Source organism: Oncorhynchus keta, chromosome 20 (assembly GCF_023373465.1).
Source record: "Oncorhynchus keta strain PuntledgeMale-10-30-2019 chromosome 20, Oket_V2, whole genome shotgun sequence".
NCBI lineage: Eukaryota > Metazoa > Chordata > Actinopteri > Salmoniformes > Salmonidae > Oncorhynchus > Oncorhynchus keta.
In genome coordinates, this window is record NC_068440.1 from 39,289,961 (window position 1) to 39,309,960 (window position 20,000).

The following is a 20,000-nucleotide window of genomic DNA, read 5'->3' on the forward strand; positions in this document are numbered from 1 at the left end:
GGAGGCCAGTTTCTCAGACTCTCTGGGAGTTCTGAAGCTGACCGGGTCACTGGGAGGACTACTGCCTCCCATGCTGATGCTCTGGACATGAACAATGTACTCCGTGTCCTCCTCCAAGTCCCATAATGCACAGGAGCGCGTGGTCGTGTTTACTTCCTGGATGTACCGCAACATGCGCACATCCTTCTTCTGTAACCAATGACAGCAGGAGGTGTTTGGGTTACATTTAGGGATACAGACCAAGATATCAGATATCTAACCTGCCCTATCCCACTGCCCTATCCCACTGCCCTATCCCACTGCCCTATCCCACTGCCCTATCCACTGCCCTATCCCACTGCCCTATCCACTGCCCTATCCCACTGCCCTATCCCACTGCCCTATCCACTGCCCTATCCCACTGCCCTATCCACTGACCTATCCCACTGCCCTATCCCACTGCCCTATCCCACTGCCCTATCCACTGCCCTATCCCACTGCCCTATCCCACTGCCCTATCCACTGACCTATCCCACTGCCCTATCCACTGCCCTATCCCACTGCCCTATCCCACTGCCCTATCCACTGACCTATCCCACTGCCCTATCCACTGCCCTATCTGACTGCCCTATCCCACTGCCCTATCCACTGCCCTATCCCACTGCCCTATACACTGACCTATCCTATCCACTGACCTATCCACTGCCCTATCCACTGCCCTATCCCACTGCCCTATCCCACTGCCCTATCCCACTGCCCTATCCACTGCCCTATCCCACTGCCCTATCCCACTGACCTATCCACTGCCCTATCCCACTGCCCTATCCCACTGCCCTATCCCACTGCCCTATCCACTGCCCTATCCCACTGCCCTATCCCACTGCCCTATCCACTGACCTATCCCACTGCCCTATCCACTGCCCTATCCCACTGCCCTATCCCACTGCCCTATCCACTGACCTATCCCACTGCCCTATCCACTGCCCTATCCCACTGCCCTATCCCACTGCCCTATCCACTGCCCTATCCCACTGCCCTATCCCACTGCCCTATCCACTGCCCTATCCCACTGCCCTATCCACTGACCTATCCCACTGCCCTATCCACTGCCCTATCCCACTGCCCTATCCCACTGCCCTATACACTGACCTATCCACTGACCTATCCCACTGCCCTATCCCACTGCCCTATCCACTGCCCTATCCCACTGCCCTATCCCACTGACCTATCCACTGACCTATCCACTGCCCTATCCACTGCCCTATCAACTGCCCTATCCACTGCCCTATCAACTGCCCTATCCACTGCCCTATCCACTGACCTATCCCACTGCCCTATCCACTTCCCTATCCACTGCCCTATCCACTGACCTATCCCACTGCCCTATCCCACGTAGACAAAGCCTACTGCTCTGGCCTCACTGTATTGGCCCACAGTATTGGCCCACAGTATTGGCCCACTGTATTGGCCCACTGTATTGGCCCACAGTATTGGCCCACAGTATTGGCCCACAGTATTGGCCCACTGTATTGGCCAACTTTATTGGCCCACTGTATTGGCCCACAGTATTGGCCCACTGTATTGCCCCACTGTATTGGCCCACTTCCCTAGCCCACTCACTGTACTGGCCCACTGTATTGTCCCACTTCCCTAGCCCAGTCATTGTATTGTCCCACTTCCCTAACCCACTCACTGTACTGGCCCACTGTATTGTCTCACTTCCCTAGCCCAGTCATTGTATTGTCCCACTTCCCTAACCCACTCACTGTACTGGCCCACTGTATTGGACCACTGCCCTAGCCCACTGTATTGTCCACTGTCCTGGCCCACTGCCATAGCCCACTGTCCTAGCCCACTTCCCTATCCACTGCCCCATCCACTGACCTATCCCACTGCCCTATCCACTGCCCTATCCCACTGCCCTATCCCACTGCCCTATCCCACTGCCCTATCCCACTGCCCTATCCACTGACCTATCCACTGTCCTATCCACTGACCTATCCACTGCCCTATCCACTGCCCTATCCACTGCCCTATCCACTGCCCTATCCCACTGTCCTATCCACTGCCCTATCCACTGCCCTATCCACTGCCCTATCCACTGCCCTATCCCACTGCCCTATCCACTGACCTATCCACTGCCCTATCCACTGCCCTATCCCACTGCCCTATCCACTGCCCTATCCACTGCCCTATCCACTGCCCTATCCACTGACCTATCCACTGCCCTATCCCACTGCCCTATCCACTGCCCTATCCACTGACCTATCCCACTGCCCTATCCACTGCCCTATCCCACTGCCCTATCCACTGACCTATCCACTGCCCTATCCACTGCCCTATCCACTGCCCTATCCACTGCCCTATCCCACTGCCCTATCCCACTGACATATCCACTGCCCTATCCCACTGCCCTATCCCACTGACCTGTCCACTGACCTATCCCACTTCCCTATCCACTGACCTATCCACTGTCCTATCCACTGCCCTATCCACTGACCTATCCACTGCCCTATCCCACTGCCCTATCCACTGTCCTATCCACTGACCTATCCCACTGCCCTATCCACTGCCCTATCCCACTGCCCTATCCACTGCCCTATCCACTGTCCTATCCACTGCCCTATCCACTGCCCTATCCACTGACCTATCCACTGCCCTATCCACTGACCTATCCACTGCCCTATCCCACTACCCTATCCACTGACCTATCCCACTGCCCTATCCACTGCCCTATCCCACTGCCCTATCCACTGTCCTATCCCACTGCCCTATCCACTGACCTATCCACTGCCCTATCCACTGTCCTATCCCACTGCCCTATCCACTGCCCTATCCACTGCCCTATCCCACTGACATATCCACTGCACTATCCCACTGCCCTATCCCACTGACCTGTCCACTGACCTATCCCACTTCCCTATCCACTGACCTATCCACTGTCCTATCCACTGCCCTATCCACTGCCCTATCCACTGACCCATCCACTGCCCTATCCACTGCCCTATCCACTGCCCTATCCCACTGCCCTATCCCACTGCCCTATCCACTGATCTATCCCACTGCCCTATCCACTGCCCTATCCCACTGCCCTATCCCACTGCCCTATCCACTGACCTATCCCACTGCCCTATCCACTGCCCTATCTGACTGCCCTATCCCACTGCCCTATCCACTGCCCTATCCCACTGCCCTATACACTGACCTATCCTATCCACTGACCTATCCATTGCCCTATCCACTGCCCTATCCCACTGCCCTATCCCACTGCCCTATCCCACTGCCCTATCCACTGCCCTATCCCACTGCCCTATCCCACTGACCTATCCACTGCCCTATCCCACTGCCCTATCCCACTGCCCTATCCCACTGCCCTATCCCACTGCCCTATCCACTGCCCTATCCCACTGCCCTATCCCACTGCCCTATCCACTGACCTATCCCACTGCCCTATCCACTGCCCTATCCCACTGCCCTATCCCACTGCCCTATCCACTGACATATCCCACTGCCCTATCCACTGCCCTATCCGACTGCCCTATCCCACTGCCCTATCCCACTGCCCTATCCACTGCCCTATCCCACTGTCCTATCCCACTGCCCTATCCACTGCCCTATCCCACTGCCCTATCCACTGCCCTATCCCACTGCCCTATCCACTGCCCTATCCCACTGCCCTATCCCACTGCCCTATACACTGACCTATCCACTGACCTATCCACTGCCCTATCCACTGCCCTATCCCACTGCCCTATCCACTGCCCTATCCCACTGCCCTATCCCACTGACCTATCCACTGACCTATCCACTGCCCTATCCACTGCCCTATCCACTGACCTATCCACTGCCCTATCAACTGCCCTATCCACTGCCCTATCCACTGACCTATCCCACTGCCCTATCCACTTCCCTATCCACTGCCCTATCCACTGACCTATCCCACTGCCCTATCCCACGTAGACAAAGCCTACTGCTCTGGCCTCACTGTATTGGCCCACAGTATTGGCCCACAGTATTGGCCCACTGTATTGGCCCACTGTATTGGCCCACAGTATTGGCCCACAGTATTGGCCCACAGTATTGGCCACTGTATTGGCCAACTTTATTGGCCCACTGTATTGGCCCACAGTATTGGCCCACTGTATTGCCCCACTGTATTGGCCCACTTCCCTAGCCCACTCACTGTACTGGCCCACTGTATTGTCCCACTTCCCTAGCCCAGTCATTGTATTGTCCCACTTCCCTAACCCACTCACTGTACTGGTCCACTGTATTGTCCCACTTCCCTAGCCCAGTCATTGTATTGTCCCACTTCCCTAACCCACTCACTGTACTGGCCCACTGTATTGGACCACTGCCCTAGCCCACTGTATTGTCCACTGTCCTGGCCCACTGCCATAGCCCACTGTCCTAGCCCACTTCCCTATCCACTGCCCTATCCACTGACCTATCCCACTGCCCTATCCACTGCCCTATCCCACTGCCCTATCCCACTGCCCTATCCCACTGCCCTATCCCACTGCCCTATCCACTGACCTATCCACTGCCCTATCCACTGCCCTATCCACTGCCCTATCCACTGCCCTATCCACTGCCCTATCCCACTGTCCTATCCACTGCCCTATCCACTGACCTATCCACTGCCCTATCCACTGCCCTATCCACTGTCCTATCCCACTGCCCTATCCACTGACCTATCCACTGCCCTATCCACTGTCCTATCCCACTGCCCTATCCACTGACCTATCCACTGCCCTATCCACTGACCTATCCACTGCCCTATCCCACTGCCCTATCCACTGTCCTATCCACTGACCTATCCCACTGCCCTATCCACTGACCTATCCCACTTCCCTATCCACTGACCTATCCACTGTCCTATCCACTGCCCTATCCACTGCCCTATCCACTGACCTATCCACTGCCCTATCCCACTGCCCTATCCACTGTCCTATCCACTGACCTATCCCACTGCCCTATCCACTGCCCTATCCCACTGCCCTATCCACTGCCCTATCCACTGTCCTATCCACTGCCCTATCCACTGCCCTATCCACTGACCTATCCACTGCCCTATCCACTGACCTATCCACTGCCCTATCCACTGACCTATCCCACTGCCCTATCCACTGCCCTATCCACTGCCCTATCCACTGCCCTATCCACTGTCCTATCCCACTGCCCTATCCACTGACCTATCCACTGCCCTATCCACTGTCCTATCCCACTGCCCTATCCACTGCCCTATCCACTGACCTATCCACTGCCCTATCCCACTGACATATCCACTGCCCTATCCCACTGCCCTATCCCACTGACCTGTCCACTGACCTATCCCACTTCCCTATCCACTGACCTATCCACTGTCCTATCCACTGCCCTATCCACTGCCCTATCCACTGACCCATCCACTGCCCTATCCACTGCCCTATCCACTGCCCTATCCCACTGCCCTATCCACTGCCCTATCCACTGACCTATCCACTGCCCTATCCACTGACCTATCCACTGCCCTATCCCACTACCCTATCCACTGACCTATCCCACTGCCCTATCCCACTACCCTATCCACTGCCCTATCCACTGACCTATCCACTGCCCTATCCACTGACCTATCCACTGAGATATCCACTGACCTATCCCACTGCCCTATCCCACTGACCTATCCACTGCCCTATCCCACTGCCCTATCCACTGACCTATCCCACTGCCCTATCCACTGACCTATCCCACGTAGACAAAGCCTACTGCTCTGGCCTCACTGTATTGGCCCACTTCCCTGGCCCACTCACTGTATTGGCCCACAGTATTGGCCCACTGTATTGGCCCACTGTATTGGCCCACAGTATTGGCCCACTGTATTGGCCCACTGTATTGGCCCACTTCCCTAGCCCACTCACTGTACTGGCCCACTGTATTGGACCACTGCCCTATCCACTGCCCTATCCACTGACATATCCACTGCCCTATCCCACTGCCCTATCCACTGACCTATCCACTGACCTATCCCACTGCCCTATCCACTGACCTATCCACTGCCCTATCCACTGCCCTATCCACTGCCCTATCCACTGCCCTATCCCACTGCCCTATCCACTGTCCTATCCCACTGCCCTATCCACTGCCCTATCCACTGCCCTATCCCACTGTCCTATCCCACTGCCCTATCCACTGCCCTATCCCACTGCCCTATCCACTGACCTATCCACTGCCCTATCCACTGCCCTATCCACTGCCCTATCCCAATGCCCTATCCACTGACCTATCCACTGACCTATCCACTGCCCTATCCACTGACCTATCCACTGCCCTATCCACTGCCCTATCCACTGACCTATCCACTGCACTATCCACTGCACTATCCACTGCCCTATCCACTGCCCTATCCACTGCCCTATCCACTGACCTATCCACTGCCCTATCCCACTGACCTATCCACTGCCCTATCCACTGCTCTATCCACTGCCCTATCCACTGCCCTATCCACTGACCTATCCCACTGCCCTATCCACTGCCCTATCCCACTGCCCCATCCACTGCCCTATCCACTGCCCTATCCACTGCCCTATCCCACTGCCCTATCCAATGACCTATGCCACTGCCCTACCCACTGACCTATCCACTGCCCTATCCCACTGCCCTATCCACTGCCCTATCCCACTGCCCTATCCACTGACATATCCACTGACCTATCCACTGACCTATCCACTGCCCTATCCACTGCCCTATCCACTGCCCTATCCCACTGCCCTATCCACTGCCCTATCCACTGCCCTATCCACTGCCCTATCCCACTGCCCTATCCACTGACCTATCCACTGACATATCCACTGACCTATCCACTGACCTATCCCACTGCCCTATCCACTGTCCTATCCACTGCCCTATCCACTGCCCTATCCACTGACCTATCCCACTGCCCTATCCACTGACCTATCCCACTGCCCTATCCACTGCCCTATCCACTGACCTATCCACTGACCTATCCACTGCCCTATCCACTGCCCTGTCCACTGACCTATCCACTGCCCTATCCACTGCCCTATCCACTGCCCTGTCCACTGCCCTATACCATTGCCCTATCCCACTGCCCTATCCACTGACCTATCCACTGCCCTATCCACTGCCCTATCCACTGCCCTATCCACTGCCCTATCCCCTGACCTATCCACTGCCCTATCCCACGTAGACAAAGCCTACTGCTCTGGTCTCACTGTATTGGCCCACAGTATTGGCCCACTGTATTGGCCCAGAGTATTGGCCACTGTATTGGCCCACTGTATTGGCCCACTGTATTGGCCCACTTCCCTAGCCCACTCACTTTACTGGCCCACTGTATTGTCCCACTTCCCTAGCCCAGTCAATGTATTGTCCCACTTCCCTAGGCCACTCACTGTACTGGCCCACTGATTTGTCCCACTTCCCTAGCCCACTCACAGTATTGGCCCACTGTATTGGACCACTGCCCTAGCCCACTGTATTGTCCACTGTCCTGGCCCACTGCCATAGCCCACTGTCCTAGCCCACTGTATTGGCCCACTGTCCTAGCCCACTGTATTGGCCCACTGTCCTAGCCCACTGTATTGGCCCACTGTCCTAGCCCACTGTCCTGGCCCACTGTCCTAGCCCACTGTATTGGCCCACTGTCCTAGCCCACTGTATTGGCCCACTGTCCTAGCCCACTGTATTGGCCCACTGTCCTAGCCCACTGTATTGGCCCACTGTCCTAGCCCACTGTATTGGCACACTGTCCTAGTGCACTGTTTTGGCCCTCTGTCCTGGCCCACTGTATTGGTCCACTCTCCTAGCCAACTGTCCTGGCCCACTGTATTGGTCCACTGTCTTAGCCCACTGTATTGGTCCACTGTCTTAGCCCACTGTCCTGGCCCACTGTCCTAGCCCACTGTATTGGCCCACTGTCCTAGCCCACTGTGTTGGTCCACTGTCTTAGCCCACAGTCCTGGCCCACTGTATTGGTCCACTGTCTTGGCCCACTTTATTGGTCCACTGTCTTAGCCCACTGTCCTGGCCCACTGTCCTAGCCCACTGTCCTAGTTCACTGTCTTGGCCCACTGTCTTAGCTCACTGTCCTGGCCCACTGTCCTGGCCCACTGTATTGGCCCACTGTCCTGGCCCACTGACCTATCCCACTGCCCTATCCACTGCCCTATCCACTGCCCTATCCACTGCCCTATCCCACTGCCCTATCCACTGCCCTATCCCACTGCCCTATCCACTGCCCTATCCACTGCCCTATCCACTGCCCTATCCACTGCCCTATCCACTGACCTATCCACTGACCTATCCCACTGCCCTATCCACTGACCTATCAACTGCCCTATCCACTGCCCTATCCACTGCCCTATCCACTGACCTATCCCACTGACCTATCCACTGACCTATCCACTGCCCTATCCACTGCCCTATCCACTGACCTATCCCCCTGACCTATCCCCTGCCCTATCCCACTGCCCTATCCACTGCCCTATCCACTGACCTATCCACTGCCCTATCCCACTGACCTATCCACTGCCCTATCCACTGCTCTATCCACTGCCCTATCCACTGCCCTATCCACTGACCTATCCCACTGCCCTATCCACTGCCCTATCCCACTGCCCCATCCACTGCCCTATCCACTGCCCTATCCACTGCCCTATCCCACTGCCCTATCCAATGACCTATGCCACTGCCCTACCCACTGACCTATCCACTGCCCTATCCCACTGCCCTATCCACTGCCCTATCCCACTGCCCTATCCACTGACATATCCACTGACCTATCCACTGACCTATCCACTGCCCTATCCACTGCCCTATCCACTGCCCTATCCCACTGCCCTATCCACTGCCCTATCCACTGCCCTATCCACTGCCCTATCCCACTGCCCTATCCACTGACCTATCCACTGACATATCCACTGACCTATCCACTGACCTATCCCACTGCCCTATCCACTGTCCTATCCACTGCCCTATCCACTGCCCTATCCACTGACCTATCCCACTGCCCTATCCACTGACCTATCCCACTGCCCTATCCACTGCCCTATCCACTGACCTATCCACTGACCTATCCACTGCCCTATCCACTGCCCTGTCCACTGACCTATCCACTGCCCTATCCACTGCCCTATCCACTGCCCTGTCCACTGCCCTATACCATTGCCCTATCCCACTGCCCTATCCACTGACCTATCCACTGCCCTATCCACTGCCCTATCCACTGCCCTATCCACTGCCCTATCCCCTGACCTATCCACTGCCCTATCCCACGTAGACAAAGCCTACTGCTCTGGTCTCACTGTATTGGCCCACAGTATTGGCCCACTGTATTGGCCCAGAGTATTGGCCCACTGTATTGGCCCACTGTATTGGCCCACTGTATTGGCCCACTTCCTAGCCCACTCACTTTACTGGCCCACTGTATTGTCCCACTTCCCTAGCCCAGTCAATGTATTGTCCCACTTCCCTAGGCCACTCACTGTACTGGCCCACTGATTTGTCCCACTTCCCTAGCCCACTCACAGTATTGGCCCACTGTATTGGACCACTGCCCTAGCCCACTGTATTGTCCACTGTCCTGGCCCACTGCCATAGCCCACTGTCCTAGCCCACTGTATTGGCCCACTGTCCTAGCCCACTGTATTGGCCCACTGTCCTAGCCCACTGTCCTAGCCCACTGTCCTGGCCCACTGTCCTAGCCCACTGTATTGGCCCTCTGTCGTGGCCCACTGTATTGGCCCACTGTCCTAGCCCACTGTATTGGCCCACTGTCCTAGCCCACTGTATTGGCCCACTGTCCTAGCCCACTGTATTGGCACACTGTCCTAGTGCACTGTTTTGGCCCTCTGTCCTGGCCCACTGTATTGGTCCACTCTCCTAGCCAACTGTCCTGGCCCACTGTATTGGTCCACTGTCTTAGCCCACTGTATTGGTCCACTGTCTTAGCCCACTGTCCTGGCCCACTGTCCTAGCCCACTGTATTGGCCCACTGTCCTAGCCCACTGTGTTGGTCCACTGTCTTAGCCCACAGTCCTGGCCCACTGTATTGGTCCACTGTCTTGGCCCACTTTATTGGTCCACTGTCTTAGCCCACTGTCCTGGCCCACTGTCCTAGCCCACTGTCCTAGTTCACTGTCTTGGCCCACTGTCTTAGCTCACTGTCCTGGCCCACTGTCCTGGCCCACTGTATTGGCCCACTGTCCTGGCCCACTGACCTATCCCACTGCCCTATCCACTGCCCTATCCACTACCCTATCCACTGCCCTATCCCACTGCCCTATCCACTGCCCTATCCACTGACCTATCCCACTGCCCTATCCACTGCCCTATCCACTGCCCTATCCACTGCCCTATCCACTGCCCTATCCCACTGCCCTATCCACTGACCTATCCACTGACCTATCCCACTGCCCTATCCACTGACCTATCCACTGCCCTATCCACTGCCCTATCCACTGCCCTATCCACTGACCTATCCCACTGACCTATCCACTGACCTATCCACTGCCCTATCCACTGCCCTATCCACTGACCTATCCCACTGACCTATCCCACTGCCCTATCCCACTGCCCTATCCCACGTAGACAAAGCCTACTGCTCTGGCCTCACTGTATTGGCCCACTGTATTGGCCCACAGTATTGGCCCACTGTATTGGCCCACTGTATTGGCCCACTTCCTAGCCCACTCACTGTACTGGCCCACTGTATTGTCCCACTTCGCTAGCCCAGTCATTGTATTGTCCCACTTCCCTAACCCACTCACTGTACTGGCACACTGTATTGGCCCACTTTCCTAGCCCACTCACAGTATTGGCCCACTGTATTGGACCACTGCCCTAGCCCACTGTATTGTCCACTGTCCTGGCCCACTGCCCTAGCCCACTGTATTGGCCCACTGTCCTAGCCCACTGTATTGGCCCACTGTCCTAGCCCACTGTATTGGCCCACTGTCCTAGCCCACTGTCCTAGCCCACTGTCCTGGCCCACTGTCCTAGCCCACTGTATTGGCCCACTGTATTGGCCCACTGTCCTAGCCCACTGTATTGGCCCACTGTCCTAGCCCACTGTCCTAGCCCACTGTATTGGCCCACTGTCCTAGCCCACTGTATTGGCCCACTGTCCTAGCCCACTGTCCTAGCCCACTGTCCTGGCCCACTGGCCTAGCCCACTGTATTGGCCCTCTGTCGTGGCCCACTGTATTGGTCCACTGTCTTAGCCCACTGTATTGGTCCACTGTCTTAGCCCACTGTCCTGGCCCACTGTCCTAGCCCACTGTATTGGCCCACTGTCCTAGCCCACTGTGTTGGTCCACTGTCTTAGCCCACAGTCCTGGTCCACTGTCATGGCCCACTGTATTGGTCCACTGTCATGGCCCACTGTATTGGCCCACTGTCTTGGCCCACTGTCCTGGCCCACTGTCCTAGCCCACTGTCCTAGTTCACTGTCTTGGCCCACTGTCTTAGCCCACTGTCCTGGCCCACTGTATTGGTCCACTGTCTTAGCCCACTGTCCTGGCCCACTGTCCTGGCCCACTGTTTTGGCCCACTGTCCTGGCCCACTGTCTTGGCCCACTGTCCTGGCCCACTGTCCTGGCCCACTGTCCTGGCCCACTGTTTTGGCCCACTGTCCTGGCCCACTGTTTTGGCCCACTGTCCTGGCCCACTGTATTGGCCCACTGTCCTGGCCCACTGTCCTGGCCCACTGTATTGGCCCACTGTCCTGGCCCACTGTCCTAGCCCACTGTATTGGCCCACTGTCCTGGCCCACTGTCTTGGCCCACTGTCCTGGCCCACTGTCCTAGCCCACTGTCCTGGCCCACTGTCCTAGCCCACTGTATTGGCCCACTGTATTGGCCCACTGTCCTAGCCCACTGTATTGGCCCACTGTCCTAGCCCACTGTCCTAGCCCACTGTATTGGCCCACTGTCCTAGCCCACTGTATTGGCCCACTGTCCTAGCCCACTGTCCTGGCCCACTGTCCTAGCCCACTGTATTGGCCCTCTGTCGTGGCCCACTGTATTGGTCCACTGTCTTAGCCCACTGTATTGGTCCACTGTCTTAGCCCACTGTCCTGGCCCACTGTCCTAGCCCACTGTATTGGCCCACTGTCCTAGCCCACTGTGTTGGTCCACTGTCTTAGCCCACAGTCCTGGTCCACTGTCATGGCCCACTGTATTGGTCCACTGTCATGGCCCACTTTATTGGTCCACTGTCTTAGCCCACTGTCCTGGCCCACTGTCCTAGCCCACTGTCCTAGTTCACTGTCTTGGCCCACTGTCTTAGCCCACTGTCCTGGCCCACTGTCCTGGCCCACTGTATTGGTCCACTGTCTTGGCCCACTGTCCTGGCCCACTGTCCTGGCCCACTGTTTTGGCCCACTGTCCTGGCCCACTGTATTGGCCCACTGTCCTGGCCCACTGTCCTGGCCCACTGTCCTGGCCCACTGTCTTGGCCCACTGTCCTGGCCCACTGTTTTGGCCCACTGTCCTGGCCCACTGTATTGGCCCACTGTCCTGGCCCACTGTCCTGGCCCACTGTATTGGCCCACTGTCCTGGCCCACTGTCCTGGCCCACTGTATTGGCCCACTGTCCTGGCCCACTGTCTTGGCCCACTGTCCTGGCCCACTGTCCTGGCCCACTGTTTTGGCCCACTGTCCTGGCCCACTGTCCTGGCCCACTGTTTTGGCCCACTGTCCTGGCCCACTGTCCTGGCCCACTGTATTGGCCCACTGAGACAAAGCTGAGGCATCAGCTCTGGTAGCAAACATGAGTTTTCTATCTCTCAGAACCAGACAAGGTCACTCATCACACAATTGTAGTTCAACTCACCAACTCCCGACTTAATCCAACACACAAACACAAACTCGCAGACGTGCACTCACAGTCAGACAGAGACACACAAACACACACACTCCCCTACCTGTTGTGTGACGGCGAATCCGATGACGGGATCTCCCTCCAGTATCTCCCATGTGACTATGGCTGTGTTCGCCTCCAGCTCCCTGATCGTCACATTGACAGGAGCCGACAGAGTTGAGTCTATACACACACAGACACAGACACACACACACACAGACACAGACACAGGCACACACACACACACACACACACACACACACACACACACACACACACACACACACACACACACACACACACACACACACACACACACACACACACACACACACGGGCGCACAGAGACACACATGCAAATACATGCACACACACATCACAGGAGAGGTGAGAAAGTGTCTAGGTAGAAAAACAGACAGACAGACGGACACCACAGGAGAGGTGTGAAAGTGTGTGACACACGGACAGAACCAACAGGACAGAAGGTGAGAAGGGTCCTAATGTGTCTTTACTCCTGGTTTGACATCACACACCTTTCTGCTCATAGCAACCTGTCATAGCAACCTGTCACCTGCTCTTTCTCAGTGGGAGAAGAGGTAACGTTAAAGGTCATAGCAACTTGTCATAGCAACCTGTCATAGCAACCTTTCAGTGGGAGAAGAGGTAACGTTAAAGGTCATAGCAACCTTTCAGTGGGAGAAGAGGTAATGTTAAAGGTCATAGCAACCTGTCATAGCAACCTTTCAGTGGGAGAAGAGGTAACGTTAAAGGTCATAGCAACCTTTCAGTGGGAGAAGAGGTAATGTTAAAGGTCATAGCAACCTGTCATAGCAACCTTTCAGTGTTGAGAAGAGGTAACGTTAAAGGTCATAGCAACCTGTCATAGCAACCTGTCATAGCAACCTTTCAGTGGGAGAAGAGCTAACGTTAAAGGTCATAGCAACCTGTCATAGCAACCTGTCATAGCAGCCTGTCATAGCAACCTGTCAGTGGGAGAATAGGTAATGTTAAAGGTCATAGCAACCTGTCATAGCAACCTGTCATAGCAGCCTGTCATAGCAACCTGTCATAGCAACCTGTCATAGCAGCCTGTCATAGCAACCTGTCAGTGGGAGAATAGGTAATGTTAAAGGTCATAGCAACCTGTCATAGCAACCTGTCATAGCAGCCTGTCATAGCAGCCTGTCATAGCAACCTGTCATAGCAACCTGTCATAGCAACCTGTCATAACAACCTGTCATAGCAGCCTGTCATAGCAACCTGTCATAGTAACCTGTCATAGCAACCTGTCATAGTAACCTGTCATAGCAACCTGTCATAGTAACCTGTCAGTGGGAGAATAGGTAATGTTAAAGGTCATAGCAACCTGTCATAGCAACCTGTCATAGCAGCCTGTCATAGCAACCTGTCATAGCAACCTGTCATAGCAGCCTGTCATAGCAACCTGTCAGTGGGAGAATAGGTAATGTTAAAGGTCATAGCATCCTGTCATAGCAACCTGTCATAGCAGCCTGTCATAGCAGCCTGTCATAGCAACCTGTCATAGCAACCTGTCATAGCAACCTGTCATAGCAACCTGTCATAGCAGCCTGTCATAGCAACCTGTCATAGTAACCTGTCATAGCAACCTGTCATAGTAACCTGTCATAGCAACCTGTCATAGTAACCTGTCAGTGGGAGAAGAGGAGCCAGGTAACGTTACTGTATTTATATATCTCATGTGTATGTGTCTGTTTTCTGTTCTATTTTAACTGTTGGGGAGATGGGTAAATAAGAATTTGTTGTTAATTGACTTGCCTAGTTAAATAAAGAGGGATATTGTTCAACTGTCTTGACTCACATTCTCTTTTACTGTTGTCTGAGGATGGAAGGATAACTGAATGATATATTTTACTCTCCTTTCTCTCTCCTCTCTTTCCCTCTCGCTCCCTCTCTCCTCTCTGCTATCTCTCTCTTCTTTCTCTCTCCTCCGTCTCTCTTCTCTCTCCTCTCTCCTCTCTGCTATCTCTCTCTTCTTTCTCTCTCCTCTCTCCTCTCTTTCCCTCTCGCCTCTCTGCTATCTCTCTCTTCTTTCTCTCTCCTTTCTCCATCTCTCTTCTCTCTACTCTTTCTCCTCTCTCCTCTCTCTTCTCTCTCCCTCTCTCCTCTTTCTCCTTTCGCTCTCTCTCTCCCTCCTTTCTCTTCTCTCTCACCCTTTCAACTCTCTCTCCTCTAACTAGCTCTCCTCTCTCTCCTCTCTTTCTCTCTCTCTCCTCTCTTTCTCTCTCTCTCCTCTCTTTCCTCTAACTCTCTCTCCTCTCTCTCTTTCACACACAAACACTCATTCACAAGCACCGATTATCTTTGATCTTCTGATCCTCTGATTCTTTGAAACCACTACTAAATGTACACCAATAAGAAGAAGAGTAGATTTCTTTGACCTAATTTACATTAGTATTCAGACCCTATACTCAGTTCTTTGTTGAAGCACCTTTGGCAGCAATTACAACCTTGCGACCAAAAACAAGCTACATATGGACAATACCAAAACAAATGATCTAATGATTCTGTCTCTTCATAGCAAAATCTGGAGAGCTGGGAAGGTTGTATCCCCATATATAACATTATATTGGTTGCAATAATTTTTTTATAATAATTTATATTGAAGTATATTGAGTTTTGAATCCGGCGTCATTTTGTGTATCAGTTCATAAACGGTAGATATAAAATTGCGCGACTAAGATCTCCTCTACAAAAATGTCAGAATTAATGACAGATTTCTTGAGTTATACCGTATTAATTCTGACTATTTTGAGGAAGTGTGCCGTCGTGGCCAAAAGTTTTGAGAATGACACAAATAATAATTTTCACAAAGTCTGCTGCTTCAGTGTCTTTAGATATTTCTGTCAGATGTTACTATGGAATACTGATGTATAATTACAAGCATTTCATAAGTGTCAAAGGCTTTTATTGACAATTTCATGAAGTTGATGCAGAGTCAATATTTGTAGTGTTGACCCTTCTTTTTCAAGACCCATGCAATCCGCCCTGGCATGCTGTCAATTAACTTCTGGGCCACATCCTGACTGATGGCAGCCCATTCTCGCATAATCAATGCTTGGAGTTTGTCGGAATTTGTGGGTTTTTGTTTGTCCACCCGCCTCTTGAGGATTGACCACAAGTTCTCAATGGGATTAAGGTCTGGGGAGTTTCCTGGCCATGGGCCCAAAATAACAATGTTTTGTTCCCCGAGCCACTTAGTTATCACTTTTGCCTTATGGCAAGGTGCTCCATCATGCTGGAAAAGGCATTGTTTGTCACCAAACTGTTCCTGAATGGTTGGGAGAAGTTGCTCTCGGAGGATGTGTTGGTACCATTCTTTATTCATGGCTGTGTTCTTAGGCAAAATTGTGAGTGAGCCCACTCCCTTGGCTGAGAAGCAACCCCACACATGAATGGTCTCAGGATGCTTTACTGTTGGCATGACACAGGACTGATGGTAGCGCTCACCTTGTCTTCTCCGGACAAGCTTTTTCCAGATGCTCCAAACAATTGGAAAGGGGATTCATCAGAGAAAATGACTTTACCCCAGTCCTCAGCAGTCCAATCCCTTTTGCAGAATGTCAGTCTGTCCCTGATGTTTTTCCAGGTGAGAAGTGGCTTCTTTGCTGCCCTTCTTGACACCAGGCCATCCTCCAAAAGGCCTTTGCCTCATTGTGCATGCAGATGCACTCACACCTGTGTTAAAGAGAGAATAACTGACATGATGTCAGCTGGTCCTTTTGTGGCAGGGCTGAAATGCAGTGGAAATGTTTTTGAGGGATTCAGTTCATTTGCATGGCAAAGAGGGACTTTGCAATTATTTGTAATTCATCTGATCTCTCTTCGTAACATTCTGGAGTATATGCAAATCGCCATCATAGAAACTGAGGCAGCAGACTTTGTGAAAATTAATATTTGCGTCATTCTCAAAACGTTTGGCCACGACTGTATACTGGGTATGGCGTCTCAAGATGGACAAACAGTACTATTGCCACTTTATTATAATTTTTCAAGTGAAGGTCTTTAAAGGGAATATGCAAGCACACTCGTTTGGCTTGCCTAGCCTAGTTCGGCTAGTGCCGGCATTTGACAAAGTATGCCAATATCTTCTGCATTAATGCCAGAATGACGGGCGGCAGGGTAGCCTAGTGGTTAGAGCATTGGACTAGTAACCGGAAGGTTGCAAGTTCAAACCTCCGAGCTAACAAGGTACAAATCTGTCGTTCTGCCCCTGAACAGGCAGTTAACCCACTGTTCCTAGGCCGTCATTGAAAATAAGAATTTGTTCTTAACTGACTTGGCTAGTTAAATAAAGGTAAAATTAATGGGTCCAAGCCATACTGCTCGCTTAACCCGGAAGCCAGCCACACCAATGTGTTGGATGAAACACTGTTAACGGCGTGACCGCCACAGGAAGCACAATGGGACAAAGATAACCCGGCCGGCCAAACCCTCCCGTTATCCGGACGATGCTGGGCCAATTGTGCGCCGTCTCCCGGTCGCGGCTGGCTGCAACACAGCCCGGGATTGAACCCCGGATCTGTAGTGACGCCTCAAGCACTGTGAAGCAGACCTCTGTACCACTCGGGAGGCCAACCTACACTTTAAAAGAAAGAGCTATTGAAGATTGTAAGTTTAAACAAAGTTGACTTTTTATTTTTTATTTTTAAAGCTGTGGATTTTTGTCTATCGTCCCCTGATACAGAATGTATTGTTTTCGTGGTCATGGCACGCTTTGTCTAAGAGCTATTGAAGATTGTAAGCTTAAACAATTAATAATAAGAAAATAAAAATATGGATAATTGTCCATCCTCCCGATTCAGAAGATATTATTATGGCACACTTTGTGTCAGAGCTATTGATATGCATTTATGGATGAGAACGTGAACTTGCCATTTTGGGATTACCTGCTTTGCCTACGTCAACAGCCTTAATTAAAGGCTCGCATATTAATATGAATAGCCCAGTCTATGAATTAACATCTAACTTACACATCTCTATCTTGACTTCTCTCTCTCCTTAAGCAAATCATGCATCTCCTCTGGCATCATCTCTGTATTGCACTAATAGTTATTGAACCAGTAGCAGGTTGACATTTATTGTCCTTGAGGCAGAACTGAGCACTTCCTCCTTGGATAGGCCTGCTGCAAAGTCAACATTGGCTATATATTCATGAAAACTGGTTTAAGGTTAGCAGTGTGGTAAAGGTTTAAAATAAATCAGATTTGATTACTTTGGGTGTGTGCCAGCTAGTGACGACTCTGCAGAGCTGCCTCCCGAACAAGATTCACAATGAAAAGCGTTAACCTGCGAACCAGTAGACTAGCCCAATGCGTGTCCCAGAAGTAGCAATATAGTTCTCCCTTTGCCCAATGTTTATGTTTATGTCAGAATGCCCAATGTTAGAACATTTCAAAGGAAATGTCTGAATTAAACTAGAATGTTTTCCTATCGGTCTAATTTGCATAAACATTGTGATTGGTTGAAACTGTAGCTGCAAGGGTTATCGAATGTTATCGAGTTCATTTAATGTTCATATTTGAAGAAAGACCAGTCTCTTTGGCAAATGACAGGCGTGTAATAGCTGATCAGAGATGGCAACCATGGCTAGAGAACAACAAGCACCAAGTTAAAGCATCGCTGGTCTGCAGCTTTTATATCTGCTGTCTGGGCACTTTCTGCTGTTGGTTTGTCTTAGCTTGATGTAGGAGGCACGCACACAGTCACACGCACACACAGTCACACACACAGTCACACACACACACACACACACACACACACACACACACACACACACACACACACACACACACACACACACACACACACACACACACACACACACACACACACACACTGTATGGAACTGTCTCTTTCCTTGTCTCCTCTTCCTTTCCTGTCTCCTCTTCCTTTCCTTGTCTCCTCTTCCTTTCCTTGTTTCCTCTTCCTTTCCTTGTCTCCTCTTCCTTTCTTTGTCTCCTCTTCCTTTCCTAGTCTCCTCTTCCTTTCCTTGTCTCCTCTTCCTTTCCTTGTCTCCTCTTCCTTTCCTAGTCTCCTCTTCCTTTCCTTGTCTCCTCTTCCTTTCCTTGTCTCCTCTTCCTTTCCTTGTCTCCTCTTCCTTTCCTTGTCTCCTCTTCCTTTCCTTGTCTCCTCTTCCTTTCCTAGTCTCCTCTTCCTTTCCTAGTCTCCTCTTCCTTTCCTTGTCTCCTCTTCCTTTCTTTGTCTCCTCTTCCTTTCCTAGTCTCCACTTCCATTCCTAGTCTCCTCTTCCTTTCCTAGTCTCCTCTTCCTTTCCTTGTCTCCTCTTCCTTTCCTAGTCTCCTCTTCCTTTCCTTGTCTCCTCTTCCTTTCCTAGTCTCCTCTTCATTTCCTTGTCTCCTCTTCCTTTCCTAGTCTCCTCTTCCTTTCCTAGTCTCCTCTTCCTTTCCTTGTCTCCTCTTCCTTTCCTAGTCTCCACTTCCTTTCCTTGTCTCCTCTTCCTTTCCTAGTCTCCACTTCCTTTCCTTGTCTCCTCTTCCTTTCCTAGTCTCCACTTCCTTTCCTAGTCTCCTCTTCCTTTCCTAGTCTCCACTTCCTTTCCTAGTCTCCTCTTCCTTTCCTTGTCTCCTCTTCCTTTCCTAGTCTCCACTTCCTTTCCTTGTCTCCTCTTCCTTTCCTAGTCTCCTCTTCCTTTCCTTGTCTCCTCTTCCTTTCCATTATTCCCACCGATCTGCATGACTGTCAGCAATACAAATCAATCCTGTTGTTTCACTTATGTAAGTGCTGATGAGGAAAGGGAGCATTTTAAGAGTACTTGGATGTAGCCTTGGCAATTGACTATTGACCCTGTGGGTGTCTCTCAATACTCTAAAGAGTCATACCTCTTGCCGGTGCAAATGAAAGAAAGGAGACAAGGGACTGGGAAAGGAGGAAAGGAAGCCACTTTGGGACAGTGAGATCCACCCACCATTGTTGCAATTTTCGGGCATTAGTGTCCTGTGTGAATGACTATCCCACTGGGCACAGACGTCAATTCAACGTCTATTCCAAGTTGGTGCAACGTCATTTTATTAAAATTACATGGAAACAACATTGATTCAACCAGTGTGTGTGTCTGGGTTTGTTTCCCAAACCAGCTCATTTATCGGTCTCTTGCTGAA

General features: G+C 52.2%; 1 protein-coding gene across 1 annotated transcript in view; it reads right to left on the bottom strand.

The window, feature by feature from the left end:
- fndc5b (fibronectin type III domain containing 5b) overlaps positions 1-20,000 on the bottom strand; it is a 41,973-nt gene that overhangs the window by 19,795 nt on the left and 2,178 nt on the right. Inside the window, exons 2-3 of the mRNA XM_052473162.1 lie at positions 12,905-13,023; positions 1-189 (exon numbers count right to left, since the gene is read on the bottom strand). The exon at positions 1-189 is cut by the window's left edge and continues 10 nt beyond it. Of these exons, the coding sequence (XP_052329122.1) occupies positions 1-189; positions 12,905-13,023 (308 nt within the window). The remainder of the gene's footprint in view (positions 190-12,904; positions 13,024-20,000) is intronic.